The sequence below is a fragment of the Acanthochromis polyacanthus genome, chromosome 21, assembly GCF_021347895.1.
Source record: "Acanthochromis polyacanthus isolate Apoly-LR-REF ecotype Palm Island chromosome 21, KAUST_Apoly_ChrSc, whole genome shotgun sequence".
Lineage (NCBI taxonomy): Eukaryota > Metazoa > Chordata > Actinopteri > Pomacentridae > Acanthochromis > Acanthochromis polyacanthus.
Window position 1 is genome coordinate 32,149,959 of NC_067133.1, and position 24,665 is coordinate 32,174,623.

At 44.1% G+C, this 24,665-nt stretch overlaps 2 protein-coding genes across 2 annotated transcripts; both read right to left on the minus strand.

Moving 5' to 3' along the window:
* LOC127531696 (uncharacterized) lies at positions 1-1,544 on the minus strand. The gene is made up of 3 exons (XM_051941534.1): positions 1,519-1,544; positions 1,285-1,436; positions 1-1,250 (listed from the first exon to the last, which is right to left on the minus strand). The coding sequence occupies exons 1-3, from the start codon at positions 1,542-1,544 to the stop codon at positions 1-3; spliced, it is 1,428 nt and encodes a 475-aa protein (XP_051797494.1).
* A 12,724-nt stretch (positions 1,545-14,268) lies between these two features.
* Positions 14,269-22,111, minus strand: LOC127531567 (zinc transporter ZIP13-like). Its single transcript, XM_051941189.1, has 5 exons — positions 21,750-22,111; positions 19,913-20,020; positions 19,297-19,439; positions 15,640-15,759; positions 14,269-14,492 (listed from the first exon to the last, which is right to left on the minus strand). The coding sequence occupies exons 1-5, from the start codon at positions 22,075-22,077 to the stop codon at positions 14,328-14,330; spliced, it is 864 nt and encodes a 287-aa protein (XP_051797149.1). The 5' UTR covers positions 22,078-22,111; the 3' UTR covers positions 14,269-14,327.
* Positions 22,112-24,665: the final 2,554 nt, after the last annotated feature.

Consider the following 24,665-nt stretch of genomic DNA (forward strand, 5'->3'; position numbering starts at 1 on the left):
TTAGTCAGCAGACATCAGGGACTGCAGTAGGTCTGGGTAGTGGGCCAGCGGGTCTGGGTAGTGGGCCAGTGGCCCAGCGGGTCTGGATAGTGGACCAGTGGCCCAGCGGGTCTGGATAGTGGACCAGTGGCCCAGCGGGTCTGGGTAGTGGACCAGTGGACCAGCGGGTCTGGGTAGTGGGCCAGCGGGTCTGGGTAGTGGACCAGTGGGCCAGCGGGTCTGGGTAGTGGACCAGTGGGCCAGCGGGTCTGGGTAGTGGACCAGCGGGTCTGGGTAGTGGACCAGTGGACCAGCGGGTCTGGGTAGTGGACCAGTGGGCCAGCGGGTCTGGGTAGTGGACCAGCGGGTCTGGGTAGTGGACCAGTGGGTCTGGGTAGTGGGCCAGTGGACCAGCGGGTCTGGGTAGTGGACCAGCGGGTCTGGGTAGTGGACCAGTGGACCAGCGGGTCTGGGTAGTGGACCAGCGGGTCTGGGTAGTGGGCCAGTGGACCAGTGGGTCTGGGTAGTGGGCCAGCGGGTCTGGGTAGTGGACCAGCGGGTCTGGGTAGTGGACCAGCGGGTCTGGGTAGTGGGCCAGTGGACCAGTGGGTCTGGGTAGTGGACCAGCGGGTCTGGGTAGTGGGCCAGCGGGTCTGGGTAGTGGACCAGCGGGTCTGGGTAGTGGACCAGCGGGTCTGGGTAGTGGACCAGTGGACCAGCGGGTCTGGGTAGTGGACCAGCGGGTCTGGGTAGTGGACCAGTGGACCAGCGGGTCTGGGTAGTGGACCAACGGGTCTGGGTAGTGGGCCAGTGGACCAGCGGGTCTGGGTAGTGGGCCAGTGGACCAGCGGGTCTGGGTAGTGGACCAGCGGGTCTGGGTAGTGGACCAGTGGACCAGCGGGTCTGGGTAGTGGACCAGCGGGTCTGGGTAGTGGGCCAGCGGGTCTGGGTAGTGGACCAGCGGGTCTGGGTAGTGGACCAGCGGGTCTGGGTAGTGGACCAGTGAACCAGCGGGTCTGGGTAGTGGACCAGCGGGTCTGGGTAGTGGGCCAGCGGGTCTGGGTAGTGGGCCAGTGGACCAGCGGGTCTGGGTAGTGGGCCAGTGGACCAGCGGGTCTGGGTAGTGGACCAGCGGGTCTGGGTAGTGGACCAGTGGGTCTGGGTAGTGGACCAGTGGACCAGCGGGTCTGGGTAGTGGACCAGCGGGTCTGGGTAGTGGACCAGTGGGTCTGGGTAGTGGGCCAGCGGGTCTGGGTAGTGGACCAGCGGGTCTGGGTAGTGGACCAGCGGGTCTGGGTAGTGGACCAGTGAACCAGCGGGTCTGGGTAGTGGACCAGCGGGTCTGGGTAGTGGACCAGCGGGTCTGGGTAGTGGGCCAGCGGGTCTGGGTAGTGGACCAGCGGGTCTGGGTAGTGGACCAGTGGACCAGCGGGTCTGGGTAGTGGACCAGTGGAGTTCTGCAGATTCAAACCCAGGGATTACTGGATGTTAAGCTCACTCTGTCTTTTTATTGAAAATGTGAGAAAAGCTGCATCACACCCTCTGACTGAATGAGCTGAATCCATGAATCTGAAGCAGGCCGGTCTTGTTAGTCTGAGTTCTAGATGTAGAACCCGGTCGTCAGGGGTCAGAGGTCACACCTCTCCACTAACCTGTGACCTGGTCCTTCACACCTGATGGAAGGGAGAACCAGCAGGTCCAGACATGACCAAATCTTCACAGATCACTGCTGAAACACAGAAACATCCAGAGAAGAGCTGATAGAAGGTGGAACACTTCAGATCCTCTCTGTTGGAGGTTTATGTTCTATATTAGTGAACGGGTTGAATGTTGATGCAATTACAGATGACAGGACGTCCACATTAGTGTTCATCTCAGAGAACTTTGAACTGCAGGAGACTGGTACTGTCTGGTAATGACTGGTTCTGTCTGACTCAGGTTTTATAGTGCTGATTTGTCTGAATATTGCATTCTGAGTATAAAATCTTTTCTGTGTGGAGTTCTTCATGTTCTCTGGTTTCCTCCCACAGTTCAGACTCATGCACGATGGGTTAAAGGGTACTTCTTGATTGGCTGTAGGTGTGAGCGTGAGCGTGCACAGTTGTCAGTGTGTGTGTGTGTTGGTCCTGCAGTGGACGGTCATCTTAGCCAGGCTCCAGCCCCGGTGACCCTGCAGGATGAAGCTAATGAAGGGATTGACGGACAGAAAAATGATTCCTTACATTTCCTGTTAGAATTTTAAAACCTCAATCGGCTGATAAATAACTTGGAGCTCTGATGGACACTCTCTGTAAGCTGCTGCAAACATCTGCTCTATTACTAAGTTCCCGTTAGGCTGCTTATGAGCACTTGTAGGTCTTCTGGGCTGTTAATACTAAGCCTGCACACTGATTACATTAATTACATTAATACTGGAGGTCAATCTGCAGAATGCTAGAAACTACAGTTGAAGACTTGTCTGCTCTGAATGCTGTGACTTTATACACACCTGGGGATGATCTATCTATCTATCTATCTATCTATCTATCTATCTATCTATCTATCTATCTATCTATCTATCTATCTGTCTATCTGTCTATCTGTCTGTCTGTCTGTCTGTCTGTCTGTCTGTCTGTCTGTCTGTCTGTCTGTCATCTATCTGCAGTCTTGTGCTACTTAATGAGGACTCAGACAAGTATAGGTGGTCTGTACGTCATAGGAATGTGGTGATGATTTTCCATCTCCACTCAGTAATAATTAAAGCTGCCGTTAGCGTGACTTCATGCCTGCTGGATTTCTACCTTCTGCATGTATGTTCTATCATATTGGTTTTGTTCTGAAACATGTCAGAGTTCTTCGGAATCACACAAATTAACACCATCAGGCCTTCGATCCACCAAGGGTTAGGATCCTCCCTCTGGTTCCTCTGTGAGAACAGAAAAAAGAAGGAGCCCAGGGAGAGATCACCTCCCTCCAAGAGACCACCTCCCTCTTATAGACCACCTCCCAGGGTTACAGCAGGAGGGGGAATCCATTACAGCCAACCTCAGAGGGGGTCACACTCATTCCTTCTGAAACCCTCACGGAAAACAAAACACGAGACATTTAAAGCCCTGGAACACCCTAACCCTGGAACACCCTAGCCCTGGAACACCTTAGCCCTGGAACACCTTAGCCCTGGAGCACCTTAACCCTGGAACACCTTAGCCCTGGAACACCTTAGCCCTGGAACACCTTAGCCCAGGAGCACCTTAACCCTGGAACACCTTAGCCCTGGAGCACCTTAGCCCTGGAGCACCTTAGCCCTGGAGCACCTTAGCCCTGGAGCACCTTAACCCTGGAACACCTTAGCCCTGGAGCACTTTAGCCCTGGAGCACCTTAACCCTGGAACACCTTAGCCCTGGAACACCTTAGCCCTGGAGCACCTTAGCCCTGGAGCACCTTAGCCCTGGAGCACCTTAATCCTGGAACACCTTAGCCCTGGAGCACTTTAGCCCTGGAACACCTTAACCCTGGAACACCTTAGCCCTGGAACACCTTAGCCCTGGAGCACCTTAGCCCTGGAGCACCTTAGCCCTGGAGCACCTTAATCCTGGAACACCTTAGCCCTGGAGCACCTTAGCCCTGGAGCACCTTAGCCCTGGAGCACCTTAATCCTGGAACACCTTAGCCCTGGAGCACTTTAGCCCTGGAACACCTTAGCCCTGGAGCACCTTAACCCTGGAACACCTTAGCCCTGGAGCACCTTAGCCCTGGAGCACCTTAACCCTGGAACACCTTAGCCCTGGAGCACCTTAACCCTGGAACACCTTAGCCCTGGAGCACTTTAGCCCTGGAGCACCTTAACCCTGGAACACCTTAGCCCTGGAGCACCTTAGCCCTGGAGCACCTTAGCCCTGGAGCACCTTAGCCCTGGAGCACTTTAGCCCTGGAACACCTTAGCCCTGGAGCACCTTAGCCCTGGAGCACCTTAGCCCTGGAACACCTTAGCCCTGGAACACCTTAGCCCTGGAGCACCTTAGCCCTGGAGCACCTTAGCCCTGGAGCACCTTAATCCTGGAGCACCTTAACTGTCATTTCAGACTGAAGTTTTGAGGTGTTCTGCTGCTTTTCATTGGCTCTCATTCCAGCAGCATCAAACCAAACAGATTGAACTCAGTCCTCCATTAGATCAGAATAAAGATTAATCAGGACCTGATGCTCCCTCTCTACCTCACCCTCTATCTCACCCCTCTCTACCTCACCCTCTATCTCACCCCTCTCTACCTCGCCCTCTATCTCACCCCTCTCTACCTCACCCTCTATCTCACCCCTCTCTACCTCGACCTCTATCTCACCCCTCTCTACCTCGCCCTCTATCTCACCCCTCTCTACCTCACCCTCTATCTCACCCCTCTCTACCTCGCCCTCTATCTCACCCCTCTCTACCTCACCCTCTATCTCACCCCTCTCTACCTCGCCCTCTATCTCACCCCTCTCTACCTCGCCCTCTATCTCACCCCTCTCTACCTCGCCCTCTATCTCACCCCTCTCTACCTCACCCTCTATCTCACCCCTCTCTACCTCACCCTCTATCTCACCCCTCTCTACCTCGCCCTCTATCTCACCCCTCTCTACCTCGCCCTCTATCTCACCCCTCTCTACCTCACCCTCTCACCTTTCTCACACCCCCAGCCTTGACCCAGCTTCACCCCAAACTCACCCACCCCCCATCAAAGGTTCTGGTCCGTCCTGTAGAGTCAGGTGGGGAGGACTGTCCTCCCCCCTGTGGCCCCCATCCTGCCTCACGTGGCCCCGTCCTCCCCTCTGTGGCCCCGTCCTCCCCTCTGTGGCCCCCGTCCTCCCCCAGTCCTCCCCCATGTGGCCCCCGTCCTCCCCCATGTGGCCCCCGTCCTCTCCCTGTGGCCCCGTCCTCCCCCATGTGGCCCCCGTCCTCCCCTCTGTGGCCCCCGTCCTCCCCTCTGTGGCCCCCGTCCTCTCCCTGTGGCCCCCGTCCTCTCCCTGTGGCCCCCGTCCTCCCCCTGTGGCGCCCATCCTCCCCCCTGTGGCCCCCGTCCTCCCCCCTGTGGCCCCCGTCCTCTCCCTGTGGCCCCCGTCCTCCCCCATGTGGCCCCCGTCCTCCCCCCTGTGGCCCCCGTCCTCCCCCATGTGGCCCCCGTCCTGCCCCCTGTGGCCCCCGTCCTCCCCTGTGTGGCCCCGTCCTCCCCCCTGTGGCCCCGTCCTCCCCCATGTGGCCCCCGTCCTCCCCCTGTGGCCCCCGTCCTCCCCCATGTGGCCCCCGTCCTCCCCCATGTGGCCCCCGTCCTCCCCCTGTGGCCCCCGTCCTCCCCCTGTGGCCCCCGTCCTGCCCCATGTGGCCCCCGTCCTCCCCCTGTGGCCCCCGTCCTCCCCTCTGTGGCCCCTCGCTCATCCCTCCCAGCCGGTGTTTGCTCTGCTGCAGAAGGCCGGAGGGACAATGCTGCCTTTCAGAGATGCTGCCGACCCCACGGCTGAGCGGGGAAGTCTGCATGGGGGCCGGCCAACACCCCTTCCCCAAACTTCACAGCCACTCACCACTAAGCTTTAACACACAACACCGACCTGCTGTCCTGCTCGGCTTCACGCTTCCTCTTTGTCTCACATTCCCACAATCCCCCTCTCAGCGCCGGCCAGCATCCCGTAACTTTAGTCCAACGTCCACACACTGAGTCACTTCCCGTTCTCTCCGCTGGTTCTGCTCTCAGGAACGATCAAGGAGGGTGGACTGAGGTGAATCCAGCAGTGGAGACTGGTCGGCTGTACTGGGACCAGTTAACCAGTAAACCAGTGAACCAGTGACCTGAACATACCCACATGCATACACAACCGGTCTAAAGTTTAGGGTCACTTAGAAATGTCCTTATTGTTGAAAAAAGACATTTTTTTCAGTGAAGACAACATGAAATAAATGATAAATCCAGTGTAGACATTAATACCACACGGCTCAGTTTGCATCCCAGTAATGAAAGAGAGGAGGTCTGACTGGGTTGCAGGTATCTGAAAGCTGGAAGGCATTTCTCTGATGGTTTGGATTGTATAGTTTTATCTCTGCAGATCCTCAGTCATCCAGGTCATGGTCGTGGTTGTAGCCTTCAAGAACCTATTAGAGAAGTATTATTGATAGACTCTGAATATATACGATCTACACTACTGTTCAAAAGTTTGAGGTCACTTAGAAATGTCCTTATTGTTGAAAGAAAAGCAGTTTTTTTCAGTGAAGATCACACTAAATGAATGATAAATCCAGTGTAGACATAGTTAATGTGGTAAATGACTATTGTAGCTGTAAACAGCTGATTTTTAATGGAATATCTCCATAGGGGTACAGAGGAACATTTCCAGCAACCATCACTCCTGTGTTCTAATGCTACATTGTGTTAGCTAATGGTGTTGAAAGGCTCATTGATGATTAGAAAACCCTTGTGCAGTTATGTTAGCACATGGATAAAAGTGGGAGTTCTTGCCTGGGTGAGCTGTAATGTATTCATCATGTCTTTTACTCTTTATTGTATCTTTATCCATCTTCCATTATCTATACATTATCTATATAATCCTCATTAGGGTGGCGGGGGGCTGGAGTTTATCCCAGCTGACTATGGTATCTTTATTTTTAGCCATATTTGTAATTCTTATCCTTCTTTCTGCTTCATCTGTATGCTGCTGCTGTAAATTTCCCAATCAGGGATCAATAAAGTTCATTTTATCTGATGTATTTCTGACTAAAACGGTCCTGATGTCCTGGTTTGAGTCCCAGCTTGTCGGATCTTTATCTCTTTCTGCTCAGTCCCCACATTTCCTTCCTATCTCCACTAAACGGTCTAATGAAGGCAAAATAATTTCAGCTCAGTGGACTGCTGCAGGTTTCTCAGATGTTTTATGACCTGCTCAGTGTTTGGGAAGTCCAAGAAAACTTCATGGCTTCTAAAAAAACACAACTTTATAAATGCTGTACGTCGGTTTTCTTACTGAATCTGGACTGTTTCCTCTCGGTGTCCCTGTAATCCAGAGGCGATGGAAATGCTTCTGTCCTCATTCATGCCTGTAGTTCTCACCAGTCGCTCTTTAAGTGATGAACAGCAGAGAGACTTCCAGACTTTATTCACCTCTCGGGCTTCATACCGGTCAGTAGAACTAGTTCAGCTAATTCCAGTTAATACTCTGTCAGAGCTGAGCACGAGCCAACATCAGTCACTGATCAGGCTTTCTTCTGATTAACTTTCTGCTGATGGAATAATTAAATAACGACTGAATCAAACAGGTCAGGATAAACTCAGAATCTCAGTCATGGAAATAAATATTCAGCTCAAAGCACTTTTTTAGAGTAAGCTTTAGCAGTAAATGTTGCAGAGATGTGAGTCTGTTGGAGGCATGCTGGTTAAATTAGAGAAGATGAGCTGTTCTGGAGCTATAATAATGGTGAGCACGAGGAGCTTCTGTGTGGACACCCTCTGTGGATCGCATGGCTCATATTCCACAAGTTCCATTCGTGTTCGTGGGTTTCCAGCAGGATTATGGTCTGATGGAGGCCTGTGTTGGTCCCTGCAGTGGATGAGAGCAGGATTTGGAGGAAGGTTAAGCTGATTCCTGGTCTGCGCCTCAGGGTGACGGCGTTCACTCGTTTAAAGTGGATGACAGGCGATTTTCTGCTACTTTGGCCAAACAATATAAAGCCCAAACTGCTGGCAGGCTGAGTGATTGGAGTTACAGTGAGCTGTTCTCACCCAGAGAGGAGGAGGAAGTGGTGTATCTGCAGAGGAAGCTCATAGGATGGATCTAAACCTGCTGCTTCTCACTACCATCCATCACAACGCCATGAACCTGCCTGTAGAGACGCTCCACATGCAGTCCGGTATGCACAGAGGAGAATTCTCTGTTTGGATTCAGGTTCAGAACCCTGTTTGACCCAAACTGTTCCTGTTTTCTACTACAGCCCCAGAAACAGAATGAAAGTCTGATCCAGAACCAGTCAGAGCGGAACACATCAGAGGCACTGGACAGGTGTTTTTACTGAATGGAAACGGTTCAAATTCACATTAAAACTGAGAACTTCCAGCGTTTTCTGGCCCATTTTGAACTGTTGACTGGATTCCACTCTCCAGTTTCATGTTTCTGAAAGACTTTAACCCAAAGAATGGACTCTGAGTCCATGGGGGAGCGTTCTTCTCTGGATTCAGTTTTGTCTCAGAACAGCTTTGTTAGATTCAGAACTAGAGTTTGGGTTAAAATACACAAATACTGTATTTGTTTTCATATTTGTTGCACATCTCCTATTAAATGTTATTGCAGTTTATGCTGAAAACACAACAGATATGAATACAGAAAAGAACAGCTGCACGTGGATTCAAATTCCTTTTTTTGAGTCAAAATCCTGTAAAAATATGAAACTTGGGAATGGAAGTCGGATCTGTCCTGAAAAATGCAGGATTTCACAGTTTTAATGTGAATTTTATTGTGAACCTACTAACATAAACATGTGTGAGAGACGACGTTGTGGTTTAGTCTAAGCGTGTTTTACGTGGTCGCTGTGATCATACGTGTTCTCTGTACGTGAAGAAGTCACGGATGAATGTTTTGTGTGAGTCCAGCTGATGGGTTCTGCAGAATGACCCAGTGGGTGTGTGACACAGTTTGACCTGTAGTTGGCGCTGTATGAATCAAACTGAACTGAATTTCTGTGCTGTGGGTTTGGACATTTGGATGTGAAGTCATTCTGAGCAGCTGTGGGCCAGGTGCTCCTCAGTGCTCTATAACCCGATAAAAAGCAAAGATTTGTCATAAGATATGTCTTTATGTGCATGAGGGACATGCCATGGAGGTCTCCCTGATGTCCCAGAATGCCGCTCTGTGTGCATGTCCGTACAGTGTGAGCATTATCATCCTCTTATCTGTGGCTGATTGGGCCTCCAGCCCCTCACCCTCCTGGCTGTGGGAGCTGGTGGTCATCCCTGGAGCTTCAGCTGAACCTGGTGACCTCCTGCTCCATGCCTCCCAGACACAAGGCTTCTCATGTGGCCCCCGGCCAGCCACTCTCAAAGCCGCCATTCAGCAGCAAGCAGCACCTCCAGGGAGGGAGGAGAGATGGATCTGTTGGAATTACACTTTGATTCATTATCTGTGTGTGTGTGTGTGTGTGTGTGTGTGTGTGTGTGTGTGTGTGTGTGTGTGTGTGTGTGTGTGTGTGTGTGTGTGTGTGTAACATACACTACCGTTCAAATGTTTGAGGTCACACAGACAATTTCATGTTTTCTGTGAACTGGTCAGCCCCAGGTTTGGTGGAAATATCCAAAAAACAGGATGAATTTCTGCTGAATGCCACTTAGAGATGAATCCTGCTGATTCTGGTGTCCTCCTACATGTTTATAGGACAGTTTGGCTTCAACTGAAACACCTCAAGAACCTTTGGAGGTTTTTCTTCTGTCCTTCAAGATGAGTTTAATTAGGAAACACTAGTAGACTGTAGATTCTTGGTAACTTTACCAAGAATCTACAGTCTCTATCGTTCAAAGGTCTGGGCTCAACCAGATTATTCATGTTGTCCATTAAACTCCCACTTTTATCCATGTGCTAACATAACTGCACCAGGGTTTTCTAATCATCAAAGAGCCTTGATGATTTCATTCAAATGATTTTACTCTGTCAGCAGCATGAGGATGTAAATGCTGGAAAGGGAAAAACGGAATCAACCATTTGCTTACATGAGTGTGAAAGAATGAGCCTGAAGTGGAAGTCTTTATTTCAAAGGTATTGTTTTTTCTTTAGGGTGTTGTTATGAACCTAAAGGCCCTGTCACACTCTAGCGTATAGAGCCAGCGTATGGGGAACGTATGGACTTTTTGGGGATACGCTGACATACGCTGAAACACGCTAGGGGTACTCTGGAATACGTTTCAACTACGCCGGGGTACGTCGGTGTACGCTGACGGCTAAGACATTTTTTGAACATGCACAAAAAATTTTCAGCGTATGCCGACGTATGAATTTTACGCTCCTCATATGTTCATCATACGCTGAACACGCTAAAGGTACGCTGAAGGTACGTTACTCATACGTCGAGTACGCTTCTCATACGTTGAAATTGAGTGGGTCAGGAAACCTAGCGTACGCTAGGCTCACATTACTCTAACGGTCATTAACCGAAAATCGACCTCATACGCTGAAAAGTTGTGCGTTTGAACAATTTTTCGAAATATTCGATACGTTCCTCACACGCTGGCTCTATACGCTAGAGTGTGACAGGGCCCTTAGAGTATGGAATAAGATTACTGTCAAAAGTATTCATCCACGATTCTAACCATTCGTATTCGTAATGTTAAACATTTGTATGTTAATAAAAAATGTGTACACAAAATTCTGCTGTCATATGCATGAGTTTGATAAATTAAGGGTTAGGATTGTTTTTACGAGTATGAACCTAAAAGTTGTGAGTGCAACTGTAATTTCTACGACTACGAAGTCTTCCCTGTGAGGACGAATTCAAGTTTATGGGTACGAGTAGAAAAATACTGGAATGACGTCACATAGGTCACAGGGGAAGGTAATCGAACACAGATTGCTCCAAACGCGCATGCGCCATTTATAAAGAGTAGACGCCGGGTGGACCCGGTGGACCTACCGGGGCAGGTGACGCCTCACAGGTCAAGTAAATAACACATCCAACTTCTTGTAATTTATTTATTTCATGAAACTGTACTGTTTTAATTGATATACAGTTTATGGACGAAAGACGGTACTGCTTAGCTTGCATGCTAACGAGCCGGGCCGGTGACACATTAGCCTTCTAATGCAAGGAGGCTAATGAGGAGGCTAAGGAGGCTTAATAACAAAACAAACATAATTTGAGATTATGAATCGTGGCAATTGGCGTATGAATCAGCCCATTGTACAGCCTAAATTGCTGTAAATTAAGTCCAGTTTTAGTTCTTTGCAAACTCAGACACGTGCATTAGTTTAGTTTACAATGAATCTGGCGGAGTTCGGTAAAGTTGGAAAGATATTCACAGATTCGGACTTCCGGCATCAATAACTCATGAGATATATGTTGTCAAAACATGAACGATGCCTCTTTCAAATCGTTGTAAGGTAGACAATGTGCTACAAGGCCAATTTTATCAAAAGTCGCTGTATTTCAAGCTACAGAAATAACATTGACGTCTATGAGCAGCCGGCGGTGCAACGAGTGAACAGGGACCGTCTGCAAATAGCAAAACCGCTGCAACAGCGAAAAGAGACACTGCACATATATTCAGTAACTTTACTCTTGTACCCTGTAGAGCCACTAAAATCACTGGAGCCATGAATCGGCTGCGGCTGGTCAAACTACAACTCTTTGTTTGGTGCTAAATGAAAAATTGAATTTTAAGGATTTTTTATGTTTTGTATGATTATTTTATGAGTATTAAAATGGCACTTTTCTTCATGTATGTGGTATATTTTATATAACACACAGGAAAAATGGCATAAGGGCATAGTGTACTTGCTGTGACCTGTGCTGGTCAGACCGTCAGGTTTATTACCTCCAAGTATTGTCTGTACAGTCCTTAACTAGAAAAATATTACTCTCAATTTAACATTATGGTATAAATGAATCAATTGACACTGAAACTTTGCAATAAAGTGTCTTATCGTCTTTCTTCTCAATCATCAGTACTTGAGGTGACAGTCTAAACAGTTTGTTTGGTATATTGGCGTTATCTGATACTCTCTTTGGTAAGGATTGTAAATTCCATTACTATACAGAATTATGTGTTTGGACAAACAAGTACATTATGCCCTTATGCCATTTTTCCTGTGTGTTATATAAAATATACCACATACATGAAGAAAAGTGCCATTTTAATACTCATAAAATAATCATACAAAACATAAAAAATCCTTAAAATTCAATTTTCATTTAGCACCAAACAAAGAGTTGTAGTTTGACCAGCCGCAGCCGATTCATGGCTCCAGTGATTTTAGTGGCTCTACAGGGTACAAGAGTAAAGTTACTGAATATATGTGCAGTGTCTCTTTTCGCTGTTACAGCGGTTTTGCTATTTGCAGACGGTCCCTGTTCACTCGTTGCACCGCCGGCTGCTCATAGACGTCAATGTTATTTCTGTAGCTTGAAATACAGCGACTTTTGATAAAACTGGCCTTGTAGCACATTGTCTACCTTACAACGATTTGAAAGAGGCATCGTTCATGTTTTCACAACATATATCTCATGAGTTATTGATGCCGGAAGTCCGAATCTGTGAATATCTTTCCAACTTTACCGAACTCCGCCAGATTCATTGTAAACTAAACTAATGCACGTGTCTGAGTTTGCAAAGAACTAAAACTGGACTTAATTTACAGCAATTTAGGCTGTACAATGGGCTGATTCATACGCCAATTGCCACGATTCATAATCTCAAATTATGTTTGTTTTGTTATTAAGCCTCCTTAGCCTCCTCATTAGCCTCCTTGCATTAGAAGGCTAATGTGTCACCGGCCCGGCTCGTTAGCATGCAAGCTAAGCAGTACCGTCTTTCGTCCATAAACTGTATATCAATTAAAACAGTACAGTTTCATGAAATAAATAAATTACAAGAAGTTGGATGTGTTTATGTACTTGACCTGTGAGGCGTCACCTGCCCCGGTAGGTCCACCGGGTCCACCGGCGTCTACTCTTATAAATGGCGGCATGCGCGTTTGGAGCAATCTGTGTTCGATTACCTTCCCCTGTGACCTATGTGACGTCATTCCAGTATTTTTCTACTCGTACCCATAAACTTGAATTCGTCCTCACAGGGAAGACTTCGTAGTCGTAGAAATTAGAGTTGCACTCACAACTTTTAGGTTCATACTCGTAAAACAATCCTAACCCTTAATTTATCAAACTCATGCATATGACAGCAGAATTTTGTGTACACATTTTTATTAACATACAAACGTTTAACATTACGAATACGAATGGTTAGAATTGTGGATGAATACTTTTGACAGTAAATTCTTACTCCATAATAAAGCCTATCAGTGCAATCCATCCTGCCTCACTCCAACACAGACCAGTGTCTTCACTCTGAGTTTGTCTGAAAATTTAAAACTTGAGGCTTAACCTTCAAATTATTACCGCCAATGTGTGCCAGTTACATTTATTTATAATGCATATCCAAACCATGCTTAAGTTGATTAAAGTGACATAAAAAGCATCGCTCACAGTCACACACGCCCTATCACTGTCATTAATCAGCTAACAAGCAGAAGCTAGCATCAGGTGAGCTAACAGAAATAGGATACTGACGTTACATTTCCTCATTTAAAAGTGGAACAAACACAGGATAATGTAGTGACTGAAAGTGTGTGTCCACTAGATGACACACACCATTTGTGGCATGCTGGTCCGGTTGCGGTGCGTTTCCAGCTACGATCCGGTGCGTTTACCTGCAGCTCATTTGCATAAAGTAGACTCTACTTCTACTGTCCTTAAACATCTAAACTAGCCTTTGGTGAACTAAAACAAGGACAGCATCAGCTGCTGCAGCTTATTCACCTTCAAATGATTTCAGAAATATTTTTTGCTTAAGTGTTTTCGAAATAAAACGGAAAGTTTGCCGCTGAGCCGCTGTGTTTATCACACTCATCTGTCAGACGGTCAAGCTGAAAGCGCAGTCACATGACCATGTAGCAGCCCGCTCGTGACCGTCCGCAATCCGTGCGATTTTCAGATGCGTGCGTTGCCGTGCTGGAAAATCGCATTTAGTGGACAAGCGGCATGTTTTTTTGTTTTGAGAAACTGTTTTCTCCGTGTCAGTCATGTTTCATTTGTTTAATTTACTCTTCCTTTGAAAACACCGCCTCTGCTCTGCATCCACCTCGCTCTGTTCAACTGCGATGACGGCTCCGCGACATGGTGAGTGACGTATGAATCACGTGACACAACGAATCGATAATGCAATCCGTTACCACGCTTATAATAATCGATTATTATAGATTTTATCGATTCGTTGTTGCAGCCCTAAGGAAAATATCTCTGTTTTGAAGCGCAATTTCACTCTACTGTTGCCTTTGTTTTAAAGCAGGTAGCAGACATTTTTTTTCCACCATGAAACTTACTCTTGACTCACTATCTGGCATTAAACGGCTTGAATTAGATATGCTGCATTCTGAGACTGTCCAGACTTTACTGTAATATTTACTGACTGGAACAGATTTGTAATTTGAGCTACAACACCCTTTTAAAACAAACTCTTGACTGTACGTTTATTCAAATGAAAAATAAAGACAAAGTATCTAAGCTAGACAAATCAGTAATACACACACTGCATGCATACTACTCACTAAATGTAGCACAGATCGAAATAAACTCTCATTAATTTTTGTGTGTAAATCACATATGAAAGAGAAACACTCCAAGATAGCAGTTTTTAGTCCTTGTAGTGTCGAGGTTGTCACATTTTCTTACCTTTTTACTAACCAAGAAACTCCCAGCGACTGCCAGTCCATGAGTGAAGTTGTCAATGCAGTTGGCCAGTAGGTTTAAGTACCCACTAGTCTGTGACACACAGAAAGAATGCCACTGTTACTCACATTAATCTGAGATGAGTCAGAACTGCAAAAACAAAGAATATAATTATCAGTCAGAGAACATTTTTATTAAATTATGCTGAATTTGCTGAGCTGCGCCTCAACATCCAGAACCTAAGCTCGTATAGATTGTAACTTTAATTCCTATGCAAGTCTTACAATGTGAGCTCAGGTTATTTCAGCTTTGAAGTCAGACCCTATCAAAAACACCTTTAAATGATCTGCTCCTTTAATACGGCACAAGAGGACAAATTCAACAACATAAACAGCAGCTTCTGGTGATGTAGCATGATTTTTTCTCTTTTCCCCATAATAAACCAGTGACTCATTTATTGCCTGCTGAGTCTCTCTAAAATCAGTGTCTGCAACCCTGAGCAGAATAAGCGGGTAAAGACTGTCAAAGTTTTAAATAAAAGAATATCAGATTTATTGATGTCATTTGGTATTCTCATGTATGGTTGACCAGCTATTATTAGTGGCTAAAATTGTGCTGGCATAGTTTGTAGCTTGCTAGCATTTATGCTCCAAAATGTGTCTTTGCTGACTTTGGACTGCTCATACTTTGGAGATTTTGTAAATATTTTTTAGCAGTTTTAACTAGTAAAACCATTTCCTGACTCTCTCCCTCCTCTCTCTCTCTCTCTCTCCCCCCCCCCCCAAATAGCATTACCACAACAACTTGTTCATTACAGAGCAGCAACATCTTTCAGATTCACTTTCTTGTAGACACTAAATGGTTGCATAACAATAATGTATTAATCACTATTCCAATATGAACATACAATGATTTAGATGGAGTGAAAACAGTGCAACGGTTGCATGCAACGAGCAGCGGTATCAAACTTTTAATTAGCACACATGCTTCTAAATAAATTTTAGTCTGCATACATCTATTTTTAGTCACAAATGCAAAAGAAATACTTATACTGTGAAGCCCTGAAGTGAGTCGCTGTTTATGACTCAGTTTGGAAGACTTAAGAAGCCACAAAGAAAAAAAAAAAAAACATCTCTTACATAAGCAAACCATGTCAAATGTTTACCCCCAGTGGTGGACCCCTTCTTCAGAATTTTCTGTCTTTGTGTGAACTGTGATATATTTTGGTTGTCAGCATTACCTTGATTTTCTCTGATCTTTCCTGCAGACTCTGTTGCTTGGAGGATTTCCATGACTCAGCATGGTGCCCATTTCTGAGTGATACGACTGCTTTTTCATTGAAAACTGAATTAGACTGCGTCTGTGAAGGAAAAAGGAAGAAAAACAAGGCAAAAATGAACATGCTGTCCCCGCATGTTTTAAATGCAAGTACATTTTCTTTTTTTTGGTGTTAAATGAATCATCTTTATGTTCCTATTACTTGTAAGTGTCTACTATCAGTAATATGCCATTAACTTGGAAGGAATGTCTCCCCAGTGTAACCATATTGCTCGTCTTGGCCACTAATGCCAGTCATGCTAAAAACAGTTTGTTAATGGTAATGCCTGAATCCCACAGTGCAATAAATGGACATTTTACTGTCGCTCCCGCTGTGTGTCAAAGGGTTCACCCACTGGCAGCAGAACAGCTGCTCAAACATTCTCATTATTTTTCTACCTTCCTACATATGCTGTAATCAGCACTCACTTGTACTTGCTTTGTTTCTCAGATATAACACACGACTCCTGAATTCCAGCACTGTTCAACATGCCTACATTTTAAATATAACAGAAGAGACCCATTCATCTCACGCTGCAGCTTCTGCTTTCCCAGAACAGTCAACTTCCCTGTTCCATCACTCAGAAACCACTTACGTTGCCATTTGCACTGATGGTCAAATTACGCGTGAGGGAAATAGCCTGCTGTCTTCTGGAAATGTTTGCTGCATGTCTACGATTGAAGCATGAGGAAGTAATAAAGTGGGATGAATTTTCAGCGCCATCAATCTCCTCAAACTGATTGGAGACAAATTGTCATTGCGGAACAGAGTGCAAGTTTGCTTCATTACAAATGTAAAATGATCTTAAGAAAGAAAGTAATAAAATATCTTCTTCACATTTATCACATTAAGCATTACAATTCTCTGCATGACACATCCACCAACAAACTGACCCACTTCTGATGAAAATACATTCAGCTTGTTACAGTTCTTGCATCTCTTAGCCTCAACACAAGACTTTTAGAAAAAACAAACTTAAAACATCCCTCTCTGTCTTTCACATGCAGTGTCACACTCTGTCCCCGTCTATTGTTGCCTCTGTCTATAAGCCGAGTGTTCTCCTGTGGACACTGAAATGGCTAAAGCAGCTGCTTCACCCCAGCACTATAAATAGACACTGGTGGAGGAGCTGAGCCGTGGATTCCAATCTTCTCCCTCAATGGCATTAGAAAGACAGGAGGGAGGATGAGAGCGCCTTTACAAACACACAGCAACCAGCCGCTCATTGTCTACAAAGAAGAACTGTGCCTCTTCGAGACGGGCCAATTGCGGCATGAGTGAGTGATTGAAATCATTCGTCACAGAAGGAACTGGGTGTTCCAACAAAGTCACAGCTGATTCCTGATTCCCACATTTAGCTGTAGTGATTTGACAACATTGTTCTGGGACTGCAGAACAGATATGTGACATAATTCAAAGTAATATAATATGCATAGGCTAATGGCTAGCGTTAATTTGCATAGTATGCCATTTGTGTGTCACTATAATATACAGAAAATAAAAGCGAGGCGGAGGAGCAGAGCTACAACGGACACACACACACACACACATATTGTCACCATTTTGGAAAATATGACAGCCCAAAACATTGCTCTACTCACTGAGCAGAGCAATGTGTGTGTTTGAGGAGCAGAGCTAATGCTAACTGAGTCAGCCATTCCCTAACAAATAGAAACTCAACGTGTATTAGTCTCTTGCTTTGAGGCAACCATGTTGATATAATATATAGACGGAAAGCTGATTAATACTAAAGATCGCACACAAAACAAAACAGGCAGTAAAAAGCTTAGATACAGTTTTGAATGAGTTCAGCCAGTGAGCTTTTGTGAATGTACTTTCAACACCTATTGATGGCGAAGGACGCTGTTGTCACTGAAAACATACAGTTCTAAAATAACCAAACAAAAAACAACTTTTGGTCAAAATATGAGGACTGCTCATTCAAAGACCTTTAGACTCAATACGGCACTTTCTTGGGTCCAACATAGTACAGCCACCAAGTGTGAAACAGATCAAACAAATGATTGTCGAGAAAAGGGAAAAACAGACCGACACATGTACACAAAGAGTCCTCCCTTCATAGGAAAATCATTTCTAAACAATAAGCTTCTGTTTTGATGCAATTTAGAACCTCCATCTCATTTTGATCCTCGTGTTTCAAACAGAGCACAATAAACTAAGGCAGAACATTTAATTGATTTCAAATCAAAATCGCAATTTTAATCAATGCAATTTGGAAATCAGAAAAGGCTGTAATTTGGAATATATGTTGTGCGGTGACACTGCTGTTCATGTCATAGCTTTTGGCCTACAGTCAAGCTCACCAGTCAGAACTGGCACAAAGAATCCGTATATACAACCACCAAAACCAAACAAAAGGAACACCTTATATTCATGGTGCAGAAAAATGGCTTCACTGAGCCAGAAGTGGACAATTTAGTCCTGCAGAAAAGCAGCAGTAAGATGGTGTGGGAGTATTTCAGGTTTATGATGATACATGTGTAACAAAAGAAGGCATTGAGCAAGATCGTGTATGGCCGAAAAGTCAAGTGAAAGTAAAGTAGTGATGTCTTAACCCAGTCTAGCATACTGTGTTAGTGTCGTTTGTGACTGTTACCTTTATGAACAGGCCTCACAAGCCAAAATGCACTAACCCACTAAAGACAAGACAATGATAAAAGACACTAGACAAAAGACACAGAATTACCACTAGATATACTTCAGTCAAGTTACCCTAACTGTGTATAGCATGTAAGAACAATGTTTAGATGGAGCTGAAAATGTGACAAATTATAAACAGTTGCATGGTATGTATCTCATTGTATGGCATACATATTTTAAATACATTTAACAGTGAATATTGAACTGATACTGGACTAAAAAAAATATATTATACACTAAAAAGTATAAGTCTGCAGTTAGATATTCCCAAATCGTTCAGTCCTACAGTAAACACTAAGGATCACGTGGATAGGTTTTATATCGATCGACTCGGTATGCTTTTGCAGTAAGGGAGCATAAAATAAATAGCTTGCATATTTGGAGAATATACTCATTCTTTTTTCATACTTGGATAAGAAGATTGATGCCACTCTCATCCACGTATGGTAAACATGTACAGAGCCAGCAGCCACTTCGCTTGGCATAAACACTGGAAATACAGCGAAGCGACTACTCTGGCTCTGTCCAATTGGAAAATTCAACAACCGTTACTTCCAAGGCTCACTAATTAAAATATTAACATCTTGCCTGTTTCAACCATACAGAAACCAAAGCAAAGCAACAACACACTGAGCTTTCAGTAGAGCTATGTGACAGACTATTTCCTGAAGACAAATGTAGGAGTAATATAAATCTTTATATGTTTATCTGCACAAGAACGTCACTAAACATATTTCCCCAAAATGTCACAACCGACAGAAATATGCAGACTGAGCAAAACAGCAGTCTGCACTATGCATACCGATGAAAAAAAACTATGAGAAGGCTTGTATTGACATGCGTGTGTGCAGTGAGACGCTTTTGATCAGGAGCGAGCAGACTCTTCTAAGCACACATTATTTCACCAGAAACACTTACAGCAGAGTTAAAATTTAGATCTGAATCTGAAGCAGGATCCTCGATGCTGTCTTGGTCTGGAAACATTTTCTCAAGGAGTAGGAAGGACAGCAGACCGATGATTACCCACAAGCCCTGGGTCATGTAGTGGTTTTGTTTACCAGCTAAAAGGGTAGCAGACAGATTGTAAATAAGACAGAGTGCAAATACAGTAAGTGGCAGGTGGCCTACAGCATAATACCAGAACAATAGGTATGTGAGAGGGATTACTGCAAACATTTGTGTTTTTATTAACTACTGTCAAGAGAAACATTGAATTCCTAATATTTCTTCTTCACTTGGCTTGTGTGATGCTACAGGAACAGATTAATGCAATCCTGTCATAAAAAATTTGAAATTTTGGAAGTAAGTAGTACTCGGTTAATTGAGCAACAACTGCTGTCCCAAAGTATGCTTCATGCACCTGAAATATCCTCACTCCGCAAGGTCTATGACAAAATAGACTGTTAGGTCAGGCAATGTAGTAGGAATAGTGCAATAATAAAATATCCCTTGCATATCGCAATAACTTTCAGTTCTTTAGAGTGGCAAATGGGTAAAACAGCTTTCTATAGAAAGGTAGCAAAAAAAGACCCACCTGAAGAGCTAGAGAGCGCCCACGCCTCAGGAAGGAGGTGAAGGAATACATCACCAAGGAGACCACCAATAGCAAAGCTCAAGAGCTGCTTCAGCTTCTGGCACCCAGCTGACAAAACACAAACAAGGTAACAATCATTGTAAAGTATGATTAGCCACGGGATCGTTCATTTTGGTCTGACATCAAACCCACAAATAAATGATGACAAATCTACAGCTCTGTAGCTCCTTTCCCTTTTCTACAAATTAATGAATCATTTCATCATTGAACTGTCTCTGACACACCTTACTAATATTAGCTGGGATTACTCATGCTCACTTTTATTCTAAAGGAGTTCCTTTGGTAATGACTAACCTCTGGTCAAGACTGCACTTGACAACCCACAGCCTAAAATACATCTGGAATGCCACATCCCTTAGGGTGGGGCTCCTAAGGAGGCCTCAAATCTAAGGCTGACCTGTAGCAACATAGGCCTGATTACTAAAGTCTAATAGTAGGAATTAAGATACATCACATTATTGTTGTTGTTTAAATGTTGCATAGAAAGCTGATGTGGTCACCTAAACCATTCTTATTTCCAACAGTTCTGCTAATAAATAAGAAACATACATCAGAGAAATTGATAAAAACATGAACTAGGTGACGTTTGTACCGTTTATCATTGGTGTGTATTACTGTCTGTCTCTTGAGATTTAAACACAGCAACTATTAGCTGGATTGCCAGAATATCTTGTACACACATTTGTGGCCCCAAAACAAGAAATCCTACCAAGTTTTGTGGTTCTCAGACTTTTAATTCACTGCTGTGACATGATCAAAATAACAACTTGTACAAAACTGAGTTTCTCACCAATTATTTCTTGCAAAACTAATGGCATATCTGCCTCAGGTCTACATTAGTTTGGTTCTAATTAACACATGTTGTCAAGCTAAACACTGGCATGGTGGTGTTATCATTTAGCTGTAGATTCTTTGAGCTTCTTCTATGTATTGAACCTTTAATTACACCGCTGTCTTTCAATAATTTTTTAACCAGAGCATTTTTTTGTTTTAATTGTATTTAGTGTGCAAGCAGACAACCTTTTAACTGACAGTCAGATATTCTTCCTATCGCTCTTGTAGCAGTTTTTGTCATTTTAATAAAAAAAACTTCTGCAGCAGCCTTCTTTCAAAGCACTCAGTCTCATTAGGACTGGCAGACGAAGATCCAGCAGAGCAACTTGTTGATCTCACTGGATGTTGTTTTCTTCTATTGAGAGCTGAGGCTTAATACAGAGTCAGTGAAAAGCTGGAGTTTTCAGGGAATATAGTTGAGAGACGTACGATGAATTGTCAATGCCAGGACAGATGGATTGCTTGTTTGTAGTATCGGTGACAGAGAAAGCATGACCCTAGAACATGATACGCTCTGCTGGGCTAATGAGGCGGAGATATTTTCTTGTTTTACTGGAGACATTTGCACTCTGAAGTGTTGTGCTTTCAACACTGTCAGTTTCTAGCCGCGTACCATTGACATGGTGCAATCTGTGTTCATGTTGATGCAGATATATTAAAGACACTTAACCTAGTTTTATGCTGAAATCAAAAACAGTCATATTGCTGCTATAACTAGCTCTTCATAATGTAGTACACAAATACCGCAGATGATTGATTCCTGCTTTTTGAAAACTGATTTTGCCATTTAAAGGTCATTGTTTCACTGTGTTGACACAGATATCATGTTTTTTCTTGCACAATAATGCATGTAACAGAAATAAGATAAATACTGTAATAGCATAGTATGGCGTACGCCAAACATTTAGCAGGCATGTTTAGGTAACATATTGTGAGTTTATACCTTCTGTTTTGAGGGCTGCTCCAGCTTCAATGGGAATGACAAGCAGAGGAAAAACCCCACTGAGGCCTACAGCAACAGAGCCCACCAGGGACAGGAGCCAAACATGAGTATGCTCACTGGCTAGGAAGTCTGCTACCGCCTGGAGGCCTGGGAGGTCATCTGTCAGGCTGGGGCCTGGTCCTGCAGCCGTGGCTGTTGCATGAGCCATTGCTGCTTGTGTCATTTTCTGGCTGCTTGATCCCCCTCTGGAGGTCAGCATCAGCAGGGTAACTGGGATAAAGAGAGCAGCTACAGCCCAGCTGGGCTTCCGACAGCTTCCACCTTTCATCCGTCCCACGGTCCAAAAAGCACTTGCCACCAGTAATGCTGTAAGAAGAGCACACTTTGAGACAAACTGGCCTCTCCTGCACCGTTCATCTTGTAAATATACTTTATATACAAACGGCAACTGTCAGAATTTCCTAAAACCCACAGCGATGTCTTTTTGTTTCATGTATTTTCCATAATAAATACAACACGAAACATTGCAGTTGTATTTTTGCAAAAATGACTTCAACGATAAGCAGACTGTCAAAAACGTTGCAAATAAATGTTCATCATCATTAAAAAAAAACAGAATTACAGATGCTAACAGAAACTGTAGCCCAGCTAACAGTGGCTTTCAGAGGTACAATAGTGGCCAATACAGACAGGTGTGAAATGAAAAGAAAAACCTGAATAAATGAGTAGAGAAACACAATGAATCACCTGCACAGATCCTTTCATGCAGGTGCACAGCATGCCACAAAGAACAAAAAACATCCAATCATACTGCCACATTTATGAAAAAGCTGAGTAGGACCAGTTGATTCTGCTTGTCTATCAAGAGCGCAAGATGAAAAAAAAACAAGTGACTTTGAAAGAGACTTTACTGTTGAGGTACAAATGGCAGGAGTTTCAGTCACCAAGGCTGTTTAACTGAAGTGTTTTAATAGGAACGGTGACTAAAGTGACATCGTCATACAGAAGGAGTTAAGAGGGTTGCAAATTGTGGTCAACAGTGCACATTTAATGATCATGATGTCTTATGCATTAGTGTGACATTTAAGGAATAACAAAACTGAAACTCTACTTCGGTTGATAGAGAAAGTCCATACAGCAAAATAAAAGCAAGAACAGTCTGTCGACAATTACATAATGAGGAATACTATTGTGAGGATGCAGTGCATGAATCCCTCATTACCAAGATAAATATACATGTGAGAGTTCACTGGTCTGAAGGGACGTGGGGAAAATGTTATATGGTCAGATGAGTCATCATTCACCATATTTATACACCTACAATTTAAAGGGTTACACTGTGTGGGGCATTTTGCTGCCATAGTCTGGGTCTACTTGTCCCCTTAGAGGAAATGGTCACTGCAAATCAATACAAAGTTGTACTGGGTGATCATCTTGATCCTATGATGAAACATTCCTATTTTGATAAGAGTGGCCTCCTTCAGGATGACAATGATCCCATCCATAGGGCATGAGGGTCACACAATGGTTTGAAGAAAATGATGTGAACCACATGCTGTGGCTTTCAGAGTCAAAAAATCTCAACCCAATTAAATACCTATGGAACAATTCAGACTTTTGTAAAAGACAGGGCTCTCCAACATCATCATCACTAAAAAACCAAACAAGTTCCTAGCCAGTATATATACCAGACAAATGAAATTCCATCTCCCCAGCAGAGTTCAAAGGATTGGAAAATCAAATACTTGGGAGTACTGAAGCTATTGTGGCAGCACATGGTGGCCCAACACCTTGTCGCCTATCTATATACATACTTTACAATGATTTTTACAAGGGATCCATTACATTTACTTTTTTAAAAATTACTTTATAGTCACATAAAATCAGGCATTTTACAGCCAAAATAATTAACCATAAATTAGCAAACAAATTATGTTATAGAAAAATATTTCTAAAATATTTTGATCATTTCTGTACCACAATTTCTTTCATGTTGTTGGGTTTTAGGAAAAGGTAATATATGTTCTATCATGGTGAAAAGTTTCCTTTCACCAGATACTGATCATTATTGATAATTTTTAATGATCTCCTTCTAAGACAGGTGTAAAAAAGGAGGAGACGTGGTCCAGGCAGCCACAGATAAGTGCGTCTTAGGAGGCCTGTATGACGCCACGGTGAAAATGACAAAGGGGCTCCATTATCAAGGTATGATTGTCTGTTTATGATCCAGGTAGGAAGCCAGCTTAGAGTTTGTTCATGAAACTGAGCTTTGCATTTTGCTACACGCTTTCATGGGAGTGTCTGATGCAATTAGATGAAACTACTGAGCATCCTATCAAAAAAATGTTGTCGTGCCATTAAAACACAATACGCCTTCATTAAATACACACGTGGACAAAATTGTTGGTACCCCTCAGTTAAAGAAGGAAAAACCCACAATTCTCACTGAAATCACTTGAAACTCACAAAAGTAACAATAAATAAAAATTTATTGAAAATTAAATAATCAAAAACAGCCATTACTTTTGAATTGTTGATTAACATAATTATTTAAAAAAACAAACTAATGAAACAGGCCTGGACAAAAATGATGGTACCTCTATAAAAGATTGAAAACTATTTGACCCAGAGTGACATGATTAACTCAGGTGTGTCATTTAATTGACATCACAGGTGTTTCCAAACTCATAATCAGTCAGTTTGCCTATTTAAAGGGAGACAAGTAGTCACCCTGCTGTTTGGTGAAAAGGTGTGTACCACACTGAACATGGACAACAGAAAGCGAAGGAGAGAATTGTCCCAGGACATCCGAAAAAAAATTATAGACAAACATCTTAAAGGTAAAGGCTATAAGACCATCTCTAAACAGCTTGAAGTTCCTGTGACAACAGTGGCTCATATTATTCAGAAGTTCAA